Below are 12,900 nucleotides of genomic sequence, written 5' to 3' on the forward strand. Positions count from 1 at the left end.
ACAAGATGCGTCAGCCTCCTGTGTGACATTGGCTAGTACGCGCAGGCTGGGACAGCCGCTTACTACCAAGCTGTGAAAGCTGAGACCACTGAAAAGATCTGTATTAGAGAACTGGAGGGAAGGGAGGACTACAAAGAAATTGCTGCCTGGAGACACTTGGAGTGTGAGAGACAGCGGATAGCTTCTTGTTCTCTTTTTACCTGCAGTGTTGACACTAAAGGATGATTGGCACCATTGGCATTCGTTTCCAATCGCGATTAACAATAAACGATGGCATGATACAATTCACTTTCCAACAGAATTTCATTTCAAGGCGTCGTTGAATTGCGAAAATGACGTGCGACTTTTTTTTGCTCCTTTGGAAATTCATCAGTTTGGGTGAGGAGGGATAGTGGGGAGGAGTGTGGTCGGAGGTGGCGGGGGAGCGGTGGTGGGGTGCGAGGTTGTTACGATTGTAAGAACACGACAAGCGGAGAGAGGTAAGCCAGATATTTGAGGAGTGGTGAGTGTAGCACACGACAACATTCTCACTTTACGGCACCCCTTGGGATACCTTGTACCCAGGGACACTTGCATTTGGTGCCTTCTGCCAGCAACGCTCTATACAATTGCTTCTCAGGCCACAGTCTTGAGATAATAGCTTCCTAAATGCTAATCATTTATCAAACACATTCCTGGTGTGCCGACCTTTGCGTTTGCTTCCTAAGTCGTTCGTGATGACTGAAATAGATATGAAATGAAGACGCTGGCAGTGTAACTGATTCCCTAGGTGCGAGGCTGCTGCCATCCATCTATCCTTCATATATCTTTTCACAGCTGGATTGGGCATTCATTAAGAGAGTCTGTTCCCAAAATAGGTTCAGAACAAAGTTGCTTTGCTCTTTATTTGTGAGTGTGATGCCTGATTTGACTGACTTTGGACAGTTTGGACAGGATCTTCTGCAAATTGGTGTGATTGTATTGTATTTGAATATTGTATTGAATATTTGTATTGTATTTGTATTTGTGCTGAGGTGCAAATATCCTCCATTTAATTTCAAATTGAATACTTTTATGTGCAAATAAATTTTATCTTTTAATAATGCAAAAAAACCACTTGTAATTGCACTGTAATATTTCATCCCCTGTCTCCTTCCCGACTTCCCCTACACCTCCCCTGACCCCCTCGACTCCTTCCCCGAGCCAACCTAACTAGCCTCTGACCCTCCAACCCCCTAACTCCAATCCCTGACTCCCTGACTCCTCCCGCAACCCCTCCAACGCCTCCCCTGACCCCTTCTGACTCCCCCCAACCGCCCTATTCCCTCCAACCTGACCTGACTAGCCCCTATCAACATAGCCCCTCCAAATCCGCCCCCCCCCCCAACCCCCGACCTGACCCGACTGCCCACCTCCACCCTACCACCCCACTTGCCTACCATCCTACCCAGCTGCCTGACCTACCGTACCCACTTACACAGCCATTCACTCATTCACTAAAACGCTGAAAAGCTGTTTAAATGTGCCAAAGCTATTCAATGCGTTGGTGAAGACTGGCCATAACATGACAGCTAGTGCTGTAAAAAGGGGCATGGATTGTCTCCTGCCCAATGATCCAGCGTTATGAGGAGGCAGTTTGACGGCAGCCTAACGCACATTTCTTAAAAAGCTGGGATCGGAAGATCTGGCCAGAAATGCAGAGCAGATTCATGGCACAGAGAAGTAGTAGCAGAGCTCCAACCTGATAGTGATCGACGCTGCTCAGAAAATTCGGGCCTCAGTCTTTCTGCTCAGGCCCGAGTGGTAACTTAGTTGACCTGTCCGGAGTAGTCTAGAATCTGAAGCGTGGTTGTAATTTTTAACTGCTAAAGTGGAATTATGCATACGAGTTAGGAGCAGGAGAAGGCCACTCGGCCCTTCAACTCTGTTCCACCATTCAATAAGATCATGGCTGATTTGACTGTAACCTACTGCCTACCCCCGATAACCTTTCACCCTGCTTATCAAGAATCTACCTACCTCTGCCTTGAACACTTAAAGACTCTGCTTCCAATGCCTTTTGAAGAAGAGATTTCCAAAGACTCACTACCCTTTGAGAGAAAAAAATTCTTATAATCTCTGTCTTAAGTGGGCGACCCCTTATTTTTAAAGAGTGGCCCCTAGTTCTAGATTCTCCCACAATAGGAAACATCCTCTCCACATCCACCCTGTCAAGACCCCTCAGGATCTTACATGTTTCAGTCAAGTCGCCTCTTACTCTTCTAAACTCCAGTGGATGCCAGCCTAGCCTGTCCAACCTTAACTCATAAGACAACCCTCCCATTCCTGGTATTAGTTTAGTAACCCTTCTCAAACTGCTTCTAATCCATTTACATCTTCCTTAATTAAGGCGACCAATACTGTACACAGTACCTCTCGTGTGGTCTCACCAGTGTCCCGTACAACTGAAGCATAACCTCTCTAGTTTTGTATTCAATTCCCCTCACAATAAACAATAGCATTCTATTAGCTATCCTAATTATTTTCTGTATCTGCATACAAGCCTTTTGTGATTCATGCACTAGGACACCCAGATCCCTCTGAATCTCAGAGCTCTGCAATCTCTCACCATTTAGATAATATGCTTCTTTTTCATTCTTCCTGCCAAAATGGACAATTACACATTTTCTCACATTATACTCCATTTGCCAGATCTTTGCCCACTCACATAACCTATCTATGTCCCCTTGTAGCCTCCTTATGTCCTCCTCACATCTTACTTTCCTACCTATCTTTGCATCATCAAATTTAGCAACCTAACCTTCAGTCCCTTCATCCAAATCATTTATATAAACTGTAAACAGTTGAGGTCCCAGCACTGATCCCTGTGGCACACCACTCGTTACATCCCGCTAACCAGAAAAAGACTCATTTATGTCTACTCTCTCTTTCCTGTTAGCTAGCCAATCTTCTATCCATGCCAATATGTTACCCCCTACACCATGAGCTTTTGTTTCCTGCAATAGCCTTTCATGTGGCACCTCATCAAATGCCTTCTAGAAATCTAGGTACAGTACCTCCACCGGTTCCCCCTTATCCACAGTGTGTGCTAATTTCACAAAACCATGTTGACTCTGCCTGATTGCCTTGAATTTTTCGATGTGCCCTGCCATAACATATTTAATAGTAGCTCCAACATTTTTCCTGCGACAGATGTTAAGCTAACTGTGTCTGCCCCTTTAAAACCACTGCAGAGGATTCTCCCTTCTGCGGTGAAAGAACAGGTTTGCATTTACGTTGTGGTTTAATATGTCCTTAGAATATCCCAAAGCACTTTACACTTCCACAGTAAATACGGGCTGCAACATGCATTGGTATTTAGGCAAATGCAGTGGTTCAGTTTGAACACAACAAGGCAGGTTTAATATATCTCATTCGAGAGATACCATTCCTGAGAAAGGCTCAGTGCTGGCGTGTCAGTGTAGATTTTGTGCTGAAGTCGGTCAAGAACCTATGGGTCTTCTGACTACAACCAAGCTGACGCTTAACTGAGCTAAATAGGCGCATTCAGAAGGCAATGAAAGCTAATTGCTGGGTGACAGTGTTGGATTGGCATTTCCTTTAAATCCCAGCCCCTGCCCTTGAGGGAAGTCCAGATTCTGAGATCAGAAAAAGCAGCAAGTGCTCATTCCCTTTACTTATTTAGTTGACATTTTGAAGAGTGTTGGACAAATATCAAATACAGAACTTTACATGCACATAATGCACTTTATGTAGTATATTGCACATTTCAAATCTGTAGATGTCAGCAAAAAGGAGAAGCTGTTCATAAGTGTGGTCTAATTTTGGTCAGTTTTATATGTTTACTTGTTCCTTCCCTGAACTTCTCCACACCTCTATCCCCCTCTCTCTCTCTCCTCCTTTAAGATAACTCCTTAAAGCTTATCTCCTTGTCCACACCTCTGGTCACCAGCCCTAATATCTCTCTCTCTCTCTGTGTTCTGTGTCAGATTTTGTTTGTGTGATATGCCTTGGGACATTTTACAATGTTAAGGGTGCTATATCAATGCAAGTTTCTGTTTCACTCAGTAAGAATAAAAGGATTACTGGGCGGGGGGGGGAGGGGCGGTGGTTAAAAGCAGGGAAAGCAAAAATGACATATAGGCCGTAATTTTCTGACCCCCGTGTGGAAGGTCAGCCAAAAGTCTGCTGACTTAGGGTGGGGCTGGACAATCGCGGTGGTGGGTGGGGCCGGAAGATCTCACCCATAGGGGCAGAATTTTACCGCCCCGTTTCGGCGGGGACTGGGCCGTAAAATGCGGCGAGACCTCCTAAACCCCATCGGCTTCGGTGAGCACCGTAAAATCCCCCTGCCGTAAAACTCCGCCCCGAGAGTCTGAAATTCCGTGATTTTATTCTTGGGCAGAGTTCCACTGTTGTAGAATTTTTGAGTGCAAATGAGCAACACTAGAGTTAAACCTGCTCGAAAATAAATGCGAACTGTAAATTCCCGTGGAATTGAGTTCAGGCAGAAGATGTACCTGGCTCCGTAGTGGTGCCGATTCGTAAGTGACAGGATAATGAGATCAAAACCTGCTGTCCCAGAAATCCTGCCATTGACAGCAGCATTGTGCCTGACTTAAGGCTGCAGTGCAGGCGGGGGGGTGGGGGGGGGGGTGATAATTTACCTGTGTGACCCTTGAACCAGGAAGTGGCTGAATTGTCGCGGCTTTGCCAGTTCATAAACTCCTGTCTGAAATATCAGAAATTAGAAAATGTTTTCCCAGCTGCGCTGATCAGAAGTGATTCTGCAACCTCTTCCTCTTTTGCCCCCTGCATGGTTGCAGCTTCTGTCTCCGTGCGTGGGGAACCTGCAGAAACCACCTTCTACAAAAAGGCCAACTTGCAATTATATAGCAGAACGCCCCAAAGCCGTTCACAGGGCACATTTCGGCAGCGCGTCACGATATTGTGGGATGCACTGCCCGAAAGGACAGGGGAAGCTGCTCCAATAATAGCTTTTACAAAAAGGAATTGGGTAAGTCCTTGAAAGGTTCTGAAGAAAGGACTGGGGAGTGAGACTGATGGGATGTCTCGTTCACGTCCAAGGAGAGCCCTTCTTCTGCACTGTAGAATTCCACGGGCTGGATTTAATGCTCCCCTGTCAACAGGTTTGAAGGCGGGGAGCATGTTAAACCCACCAGCTGACCGACCCCCCTGCCCCTTCCCTGATGAATAAATTGGGCCTGTGTTTCCTGGAGTTTAGAAGAATGAGAGGTGACCTCTTCGAAAAATACAAATTTCCAAAGGGACCTGATAGGGGATGAGGAGAAATTACTTCACTCAAAAGGTTGGGAGTCTTTGGAGTTCTCTAGCCCAGAGGGTTGTGGATGCTCCGTCATTGAATGTACTTAAGGCTTGGATAGACAGATTTTTGGTGTCCCGGGGAATCAAGGGATATGGGGAGTGCGTGGGAAAGTGAAGTTGAGGCCCTAGGTCAGCCCTGTTTGCACTGAATGGTGGAACAGGCTCAAAGGTGATATGGTCTACTCCTGCTCCTATTCCTTGTGTTCTTCGCCCCCACCACTATTTTATCAGTGGTTGGGGTATCGTAGTGTGGCCTGCCCCCCAATGCGCCGATGAGGCTCTTAAGTCAGCAATAATGCTGATACAAAGCCTCACCCGCCACTGCCGGGATTTAACCTGTGGTGGGAGAGGCCCACACCAAGTAGCCAACCTGGCAGGTTTCCTTAATGTGTGCTGGTGGTGGACGGGATGGGGAGCGGGGTCCATCTTTCTTGGGTCCCCTGGGCCCACTGGAAGCACCCCCCCCCCCCCCCACAGCCCAGGATGTAACCCCCCCCCATTTTCCTGTCCCCTCCTGCCATGGCCTCTCAAAGCCCAGCTCTCGCACCCCCATCCCCGACCCCCAAAGACGGACAAAGCTCTGATCCATTGATGAACTCCTCCTCAAACCATGAGTGCAGTACCGCTGCTCATGGCGGTGCTGCTGGCCTTTGATTGGCTGGCAACTCTTTGAGGCAGGTCTTCCTGGGCTTGAGGGGTGGAAATCCCACCTCCAGCCTATTAACGGCCAAATTGGCTGCGGGGCAGCCGTTTTCCCTTGGGTGGGTCTCCCCCACTAGTAAGTTTTTAGCCTGGGGAGGGGGGGGTGCAGGGCCACTGGGCCTCATATAATTCAACCCCATAATTCCAGTTTCAGGCAGGGCAACCCTTTGCTTTCCACCCTTCTGTCATGGAGTCCTTACGTGAGGTTCACTGCCTATTTCATATATGCCATTTATAATGGGGACATCACAGGAGCAGAAGGAAAAGAGAATGGGAGAGGAGTACAGAATAATGTAATACCAAAGGGCCCCAAGTATATTTTATATTGGAACTATTTGTTTTACAGTTCCCTAGAAATAATAGCTTTTAGAATGTTGTCCTGAAAAACAACAGCAAAGCTGGAAACCAATCAGAGTCAGGTTGGAAATTGCTTGGAGCCCTCCCCTTCACACAGCAGACGTGCTAAATCTCATGAAACCTGTTGATTGGTTTTCTCGTGATCTATGATTTGTACATGAACTACACAGTTGCATTCAATATTGCTCAGAAATTAACGTCAGTGGGAAGCTGTCATCAGTGAGTGACATCAGCAAGCATTAAGATTCAAACCAGCAGCCACTATTGTCATTATGCAGAGTGTAGGCTGTCAAGAACCAATTTGGTTTTTAAAATGCAAATATGCCATTACAAAATAGGAACAGAAGAATACATATTGGCGGTGGCCTGTAACTGTAATTTGTGTCATTCTCTCTCTCCTCCGTACAATTGCAGTTTCCATCTCGTGTCCGGGAGACTTTCAGAACCAAACTTATATGACAGCAACATTGTTTTATACAATATAGTACACTTAGCCAGTAAAATGTCCCAAAGTGCTTCACAGGGGGGCGTTGTCAAAGAAGATTTGACATCGTGCTACGTAACATTAGGACAGGCGACCAAAAGCTTGGTAAAAGAGTTAGGTTTTAAGGAGCAGCCTCAAAGAAGAGAGCGAGGTTTGGGGCCGGGGATAGCAATGGCAGAAATCTGGAGCGTGTAAGAGGCCAGAATTGGAGGAGCGCAGGTTTATAGGGCTGGAGCAGATTGGAAAATCGGATAGGTCAAAGTGAAGAAACCTTCAAGATCCTGCAAAGTGGGAGAGTGGAAATACAAGCAGAATGGGAAGTTTTCAGTTGAGATTTTTGGGCTTAAAGAATAAGAGATTATGAAGTGTGTTAAGTTAGGAGTATTTGCTTTGTTTAATTCTTGTACAGTAAAAGTTTTTGCTCTAAACATGAAATCTTGTGGCGTCGTTCTTTCAGTTAATGATTGGAAGTTCAAATTTCTTTTCGAAAGTTACTGATCCCTTTCCCAAGATCGTAGCAAATTGAACCTGGCACTGTGTGACTCAACCTGCTCGATGGATCAACTCACTCAGCGATTGAGAGAAACACTCGTACTGCTGAAACACCTTGAAAACAGCTGCTTAGGCTCCTACCGCTGTTATGGTTTTGTTTTGTTTTACATAAAACTTGCACCCATGACTTATCTACACCTCCAAGTCAAACCTCCAAGTTTCTTTCAGTGGCTCTTTGCAATCAGCCAACAGAAGAAGGTTGTAAGGAATGACCTTGGAGGTCACTCATCGAGGCACATTCCCTCCAATTTTGCGAGGACAAGCCAGTCTCTTAGCTCGTCCTTCCACTGGTGGCCATCCCAGACAGGGATCTTAATGTGGAAGGACTGAGGATGGAAACACTTCATTCTACTAGCCCATGGTGCAGCTCGTGGCACGTTAGTGCACTGCTCTATTGCAACCTCTTTTTAATTATATTATAGCACCAGAGCCTCATTTTGTATTACTGACATTGAAGCTAATTTTCCGGTTAATTATATAAAGTTGTGAGCCGGATTTTGGCTACTGAGGTGAATAGCTCAAGTCAGGAAATTTCCTGACTCGCCAGATATGCACCGGCAAGAAGTGCCTCGAATTGCCCGACTTTTGGTCTGGTGTGTGTGTGAGGAGAATGGAATCATGCCTGTCAACCCCAGAAGCAAAGACCATGAGGGCAGCTGCTGAGAAGGCCTGTCCGGGACTTCTTCCCAATTTTTTCAAAAGCTTATAGTCCCTCTCGCCCTCACCCCATCTCATTCCACCAACCCCCACCACCACCCCCCCGCCGCCCTTCACAGAAGATACAACTTCTTATAACCACAAATAGATGTCAATCAATTAAAGTCAATCCACTTCAGTTGTCAAAAGAGAACCTCTGTAGAGCTAATGCATTGGTCAGTCTTGGCTCTCAGCCAAGCATTCATAATGAGCACAGGTGGCGAACTGTTTTTTTTATAGAAGCAGATGGCCAAACATCTGGGTTTTCCACCTGTGCTGAAAAAAGCCTGAAAAGGCTGCCTTCTCAAAAGTGGTCCTGAATTTCGGTCTGTGTCATTGTAAAATAAGTCTTTACACTGAAAGTGTCGCGGGACATGGTTTGTGACTTAAGGTGTAGTTTCTTTGACAATATTCTGTTTGTATTTGCTGAAAGAGAGCTCAAATACATGATGGCTCAAGTGAGATTCAAGTGCTGAAGGCATAAGATTTATTTTCTAGAAAGAGTTTAGGGTAATATTTGGTGCATTTTGGAATCTACAATGGAAATGCACATTGCACTTTTTTTATCTGAACAGGGAGGAACTTTTGCTTGATTTTATTGAAAATTACTCTCTTTTTTTCCACTTGGGAATGAATGATTCTTTCTATTTTTCTTTCTCCCAGTGGCAGCAGATAATCTATTAGTAGGAGCAAAAGGATTTAATTAATTTTTCTTTTAGAGAGAAAAAAAATTACCTAGAAGAGAATGAGGGATTTGAACTTGCCCTTGTCTACCGCAGGATCATTGCAGTCAGGGATGCAGGCAGCAAACTTAGAATTTTACCTCGTGTTTCCAAACTATTAATGATTTATTTCAGGTCTTGCTAACGAGTAACTGATGGCAGTTTTCGGGTCGCAACTTACTTCCATCCAAGTTGCAAGAGACACGGAGAGGCTGTTGTGCCAACTGTAACTGACAAGGTCAGCGCTCTTTGAATGTGCTCAGGTTAACGGTTGCAAAATTGGAGGTAGCGTTGGTTTTAATGTGATTATTTCAAATGAAGGCTAGAGCCGATTTGATGAATGTGTTTCAGGATTAATTAGTCCTTTGTTTATTTTTAGGTTTCTGAACAACGATGGCTAAAGCATACGAGTTTCTGTGGCTGAAGCCTGTTCCGGCTTTTATGCAAGAAGGAGCTGTTTTTGACAGATATGAAGAGGTAAGTGACATCTTAAAAACAAGTGCCCTTTCCCAACATAATTAGCGTAATTGGATTCCATTTTAAACTCCCATCTTTCAGTGACAACTACTGCAAGCAGCAGAAGAAGCATAATTTCCTTCTGTTGGATTTGCCTTGTGACACCACAGAACAAAGTGACTGCATTCCCCCCACACTGTTATGGCAACACATTGACATTACCCGTGTAGATGCAGAAAGAAAAGTGCCAACTCCAAGGCTCTATTTTTGTGTTCTGAATTGAGCTTTGTTCAACTCTGAAGCTTCATTGTACTGATGCCCCAGTTAGCTGACAAAACCCAAACTCAGGCTAATGGTATTGCAATGTGTTGGTTCTTTGTGCGTGACAAAGAAACCGAATGGGAAGATTAGTACCTCTGTTGCTTGTTGTAGCAAATCATAAACTAGTCCTTTATAAACACATGTAAGATACCTGGTACATGGGAAATCTGCCCTGTACGTTGCTTAGGGTGGGGGGAGGGTTTGTTGGGCGGGGGTGGGGGTGAAGTAATTTCAAACCAGACTTGCCCGTCTGGGAAATTTATTTTTGGAGCAAGCTCGGCTGGAGCAGTCATAACAGAAGTCAAAATTGAAATTTATTTGTCTGATGTTCGTTGAATTTATGGTTCTGTTATGCAAGGAAAGCTGATGTGCACCTTGAAACTTTCTGGGACAACGTGCGATGCCAGCAGGGCTGGTGTGTTGAAATTGCACTGATGCCGGGTAAGTGAGAAAACCAGTTCCTTAGCAGGATTCAAATGTGCAGTGAGGCCGATTCCCGCTGCCTTCCCGTCCTCTTAGCTGGGCAAGAAGGGCCTCGGAATGAGCTCGGTAGCCTCATTAATGCCAGCGACATGGTTGGCCAAAACAATTGCCTGCTTCAGGGAATAGGATCCATTTAATGTGGAAATCAGGAAGCTATTGTCAATGTCTTATTAATTACATTGTTAAAGTTTAATGGCAATTACCTTGTTAAACAGCCGATGGATATTTGTACACCTATAAATGGGGTGAGGTGTCAGCTGTGGCTCAGTTCATAGCACCCTCGCCTTTGAATCAGAGGGTTGTGGGTTCATGTCCCACTCCCGGAAAACCAAGAACTGTGACTCTACTCAAAGAGTTGCAATCTGTGACTGTTGATAACTCGAAAGAGTTATAAATGGGGATAGAGGTGTCAGCTGTGGCTCAGTTCATAGCACCCTCACCTTTGAGTCAGAAGGTTGTGGGTTCATGTCCCACTCCAGGACTTTGAACAAAAAAAAAGTCAAGAACTGTGAATGTACTCGAAAGAGTTATAAATGGGGATAGCTGGGACACTGGGGAATTGGAGCGGTGTTGACTGTGGTCTAAGCCAATAAACTCTCTCCAGCAAAGAAAGCTGCCGTGTCTCATTTTTAAGTTAACCAACTGGCGTGGATCCAGTTAACAGCAATGACGTAAGTAGGATGCCAGTTGCCTATTTAAGTTGGAACTGACCTGAGCTTGCTGCCAGTGTAAAGTGGTGAATTATTTTTGTTGGGCACAGAGAGAGCTGGAGTGTTCAAAAATAGTCTAAGCTGCTGCCACCCTGGGGCCCATTCCCCCTGCCCCCCTCCCACCCCTATGTGATTGTAACCCTTCTCAACTTCCCAGCCTACATTGCTGGTGGCTGACTCGGTTCAGCAAACTACATTGGGATGTCTGCTTCAAGTCTTGCAGCTTACCAGCCAAAGGCAAAGTAGACCCCTGCTAACTACAAACTTCTGACTGTAAGCCATTCTTTAATCTTTTGACATTGATGTACCACTATCGATTCATGACTATAATTTCACTTATCACTATAATTTATGAGATAGTAAGTGATTAATTTTCAGCCACTATCCAGTCCAGAATAGAGTAGAAAAGGGGACAAAATTGACCTGGATTTCCTTGCCTGCAAGTCTGCTGCTGGCTGTTGTTCTGTCCGCTGCATTCAGATGCTGGCTGTGAGATCTGGATTTCTGTTGATAGTTCTTCCAACACGTGGCGAAATGGGTTGGGTTCAACTGTAAGTCCTGCGATCACCTTGACTTCATTTAAAATCACAGCCAATATTTTTGGGATTCATAGACAAAAGAACGGAAAGGATAGGAGCAGGAGTAGACCATGTGGCCCATCGAGCCTGCTGCACCATTTAATACGGCCATGGCTGACCTTTGGTTTCAACTCCACTTTCCGGCCTGCTTTCCATATCACTCGAATCCCTGGGAGACCAACATGTTTATAAAATGGCTTTGCCATGTCGCCTTCTGAATAGTCTAGAAACTTGGATCACCAATGTTGCAGACAGCCTAATATAAAACAATTTTGTACAAGACCTTTAATTGCACCTTACCCAGTTTCAAAAGAGCTGTCTTTTGCTTTCCCACTTTAATCCATGAGGTTGAAATTAGTTCTCCATAGCACTAGAAAGCCAAAACAGCAAAAAGGTTGAACTTGGCCCTTCAATAGATAGAAGATGCATGAATGGCTCAATTCATAGAATTGCATGGGATCTAGAGCACAGAAGCAGTCTATTTGGCCCAACCAGTCCATACTGCCATTTGTACTGCACTGGAGCTGCCTCTCATCCTTCCTCATCAAACTCAGCATTCTCTTCCCCCTCATATGCTTGTCCAGCTTCCCCTTAAATAGATCTATATGACTGACCTCAACCACTCTGTGGTAGCGCGTTCCACATTCTCACCACTCTCTGGGTAAAGATGTTTTTCCTGACTTCTCTATGGGGTTTCTTCCATCTTATTTTGAGGGTCTCTCGTTTTGCTCTTCCCCACAAGGGACAACTCGTTTTCTGTGTCCACTCCGTCCAAACTTTTCATAATTTTAAAAATCACTATTAGGTCATCAAGAGAAAGGAGATCCAGCACGCTCTTCGTTTCCTTTGATCATCCTCTGTACAAGAAACCGGAGCAGGAGTAGACCATATGGGCGGTTGAGACCAAAGATCTGTCTATCCCAGCCTTAAATAACTTCACGATGAAGCATCCACAACCCCCTGGGGCAGAGAATTTCACAAAGATTCACAACCCTTTGAGTGAAGCATTTTCTCCTTGTCCAAGTCTTTGTCCCTTATTCTGAGACTGTACCTCCCCGTTTTAAATTCCCAGACCAGCAGAAACAATCTCGCAGCATCCACCCTATCAAGCCCCTTCAGAATTTTGTACATTTCAATGAACTCACCCCTAATTCCAGAGAAAATAGACCCAATTTGCTCAGCCTCTCATCATAAGAAAACCCCCTCATCCCAGGTGCCTTTGCTGTACCACCTCCAGTGCAGGTATATCTTTTCTTAAATGTGGAGACCAAAAGTGCATGCAGTACTCCAGATGTGGTCTCACCATAACCCTGTATGACTACAGGAAGACTTCTTTAATCCTGTACTTCAATCTCTTTGTAATAAAGGCCAGCATGCCATTTGCCTTCCTAATTACTTGCTGCGCCTGCATGCTAACTTCTGATGTTCCTTGTACAAGTGCACCCAAGTCTCGCTGACACTTACAAGTTATTCACCTCTTAAAAAATATTCAGCTTTTCTATCCTTTTGACCAA

The 12,900-nt window shown here is 45.1% G+C and overlaps 1 protein-coding gene across 3 annotated transcripts in view; it reads left to right on the plus strand.

Moving 5' to 3' along the window:
- plcb4a (phospholipase C, beta 4a) overlaps positions 1-12,900 on the plus strand; it is a 459,248-nt gene that overhangs the window by 230,556 nt on the left and 215,792 nt on the right. For 2 of the 3 annotated variants that reach the window (XM_078556437.1, XM_078556438.1), the window contains exon 4: positions 9,218-9,315. In XM_078556437.1, the coding sequence (XP_078412563.1) occupies positions 9,232-9,315 (84 nt within the window). In that variant the 5' untranslated portion in view covers positions 9,218-9,231. Of the gene's footprint in view, positions 1-8,973; positions 9,124-9,217; positions 9,316-12,900 lie in introns of all 3 variants that reach the window. The other variant, XM_078556436.1, reaches the window with a different exon arrangement.

This window comes from Cetorhinus maximus, chromosome 14, assembly GCF_964194155.1.
Source record: "Cetorhinus maximus chromosome 14, sCetMax3.hap1.1, whole genome shotgun sequence".
In the NCBI taxonomy this organism is placed as follows: domain Eukaryota; kingdom Metazoa; phylum Chordata; class Chondrichthyes; order Lamniformes; family Cetorhinidae; genus Cetorhinus; species Cetorhinus maximus.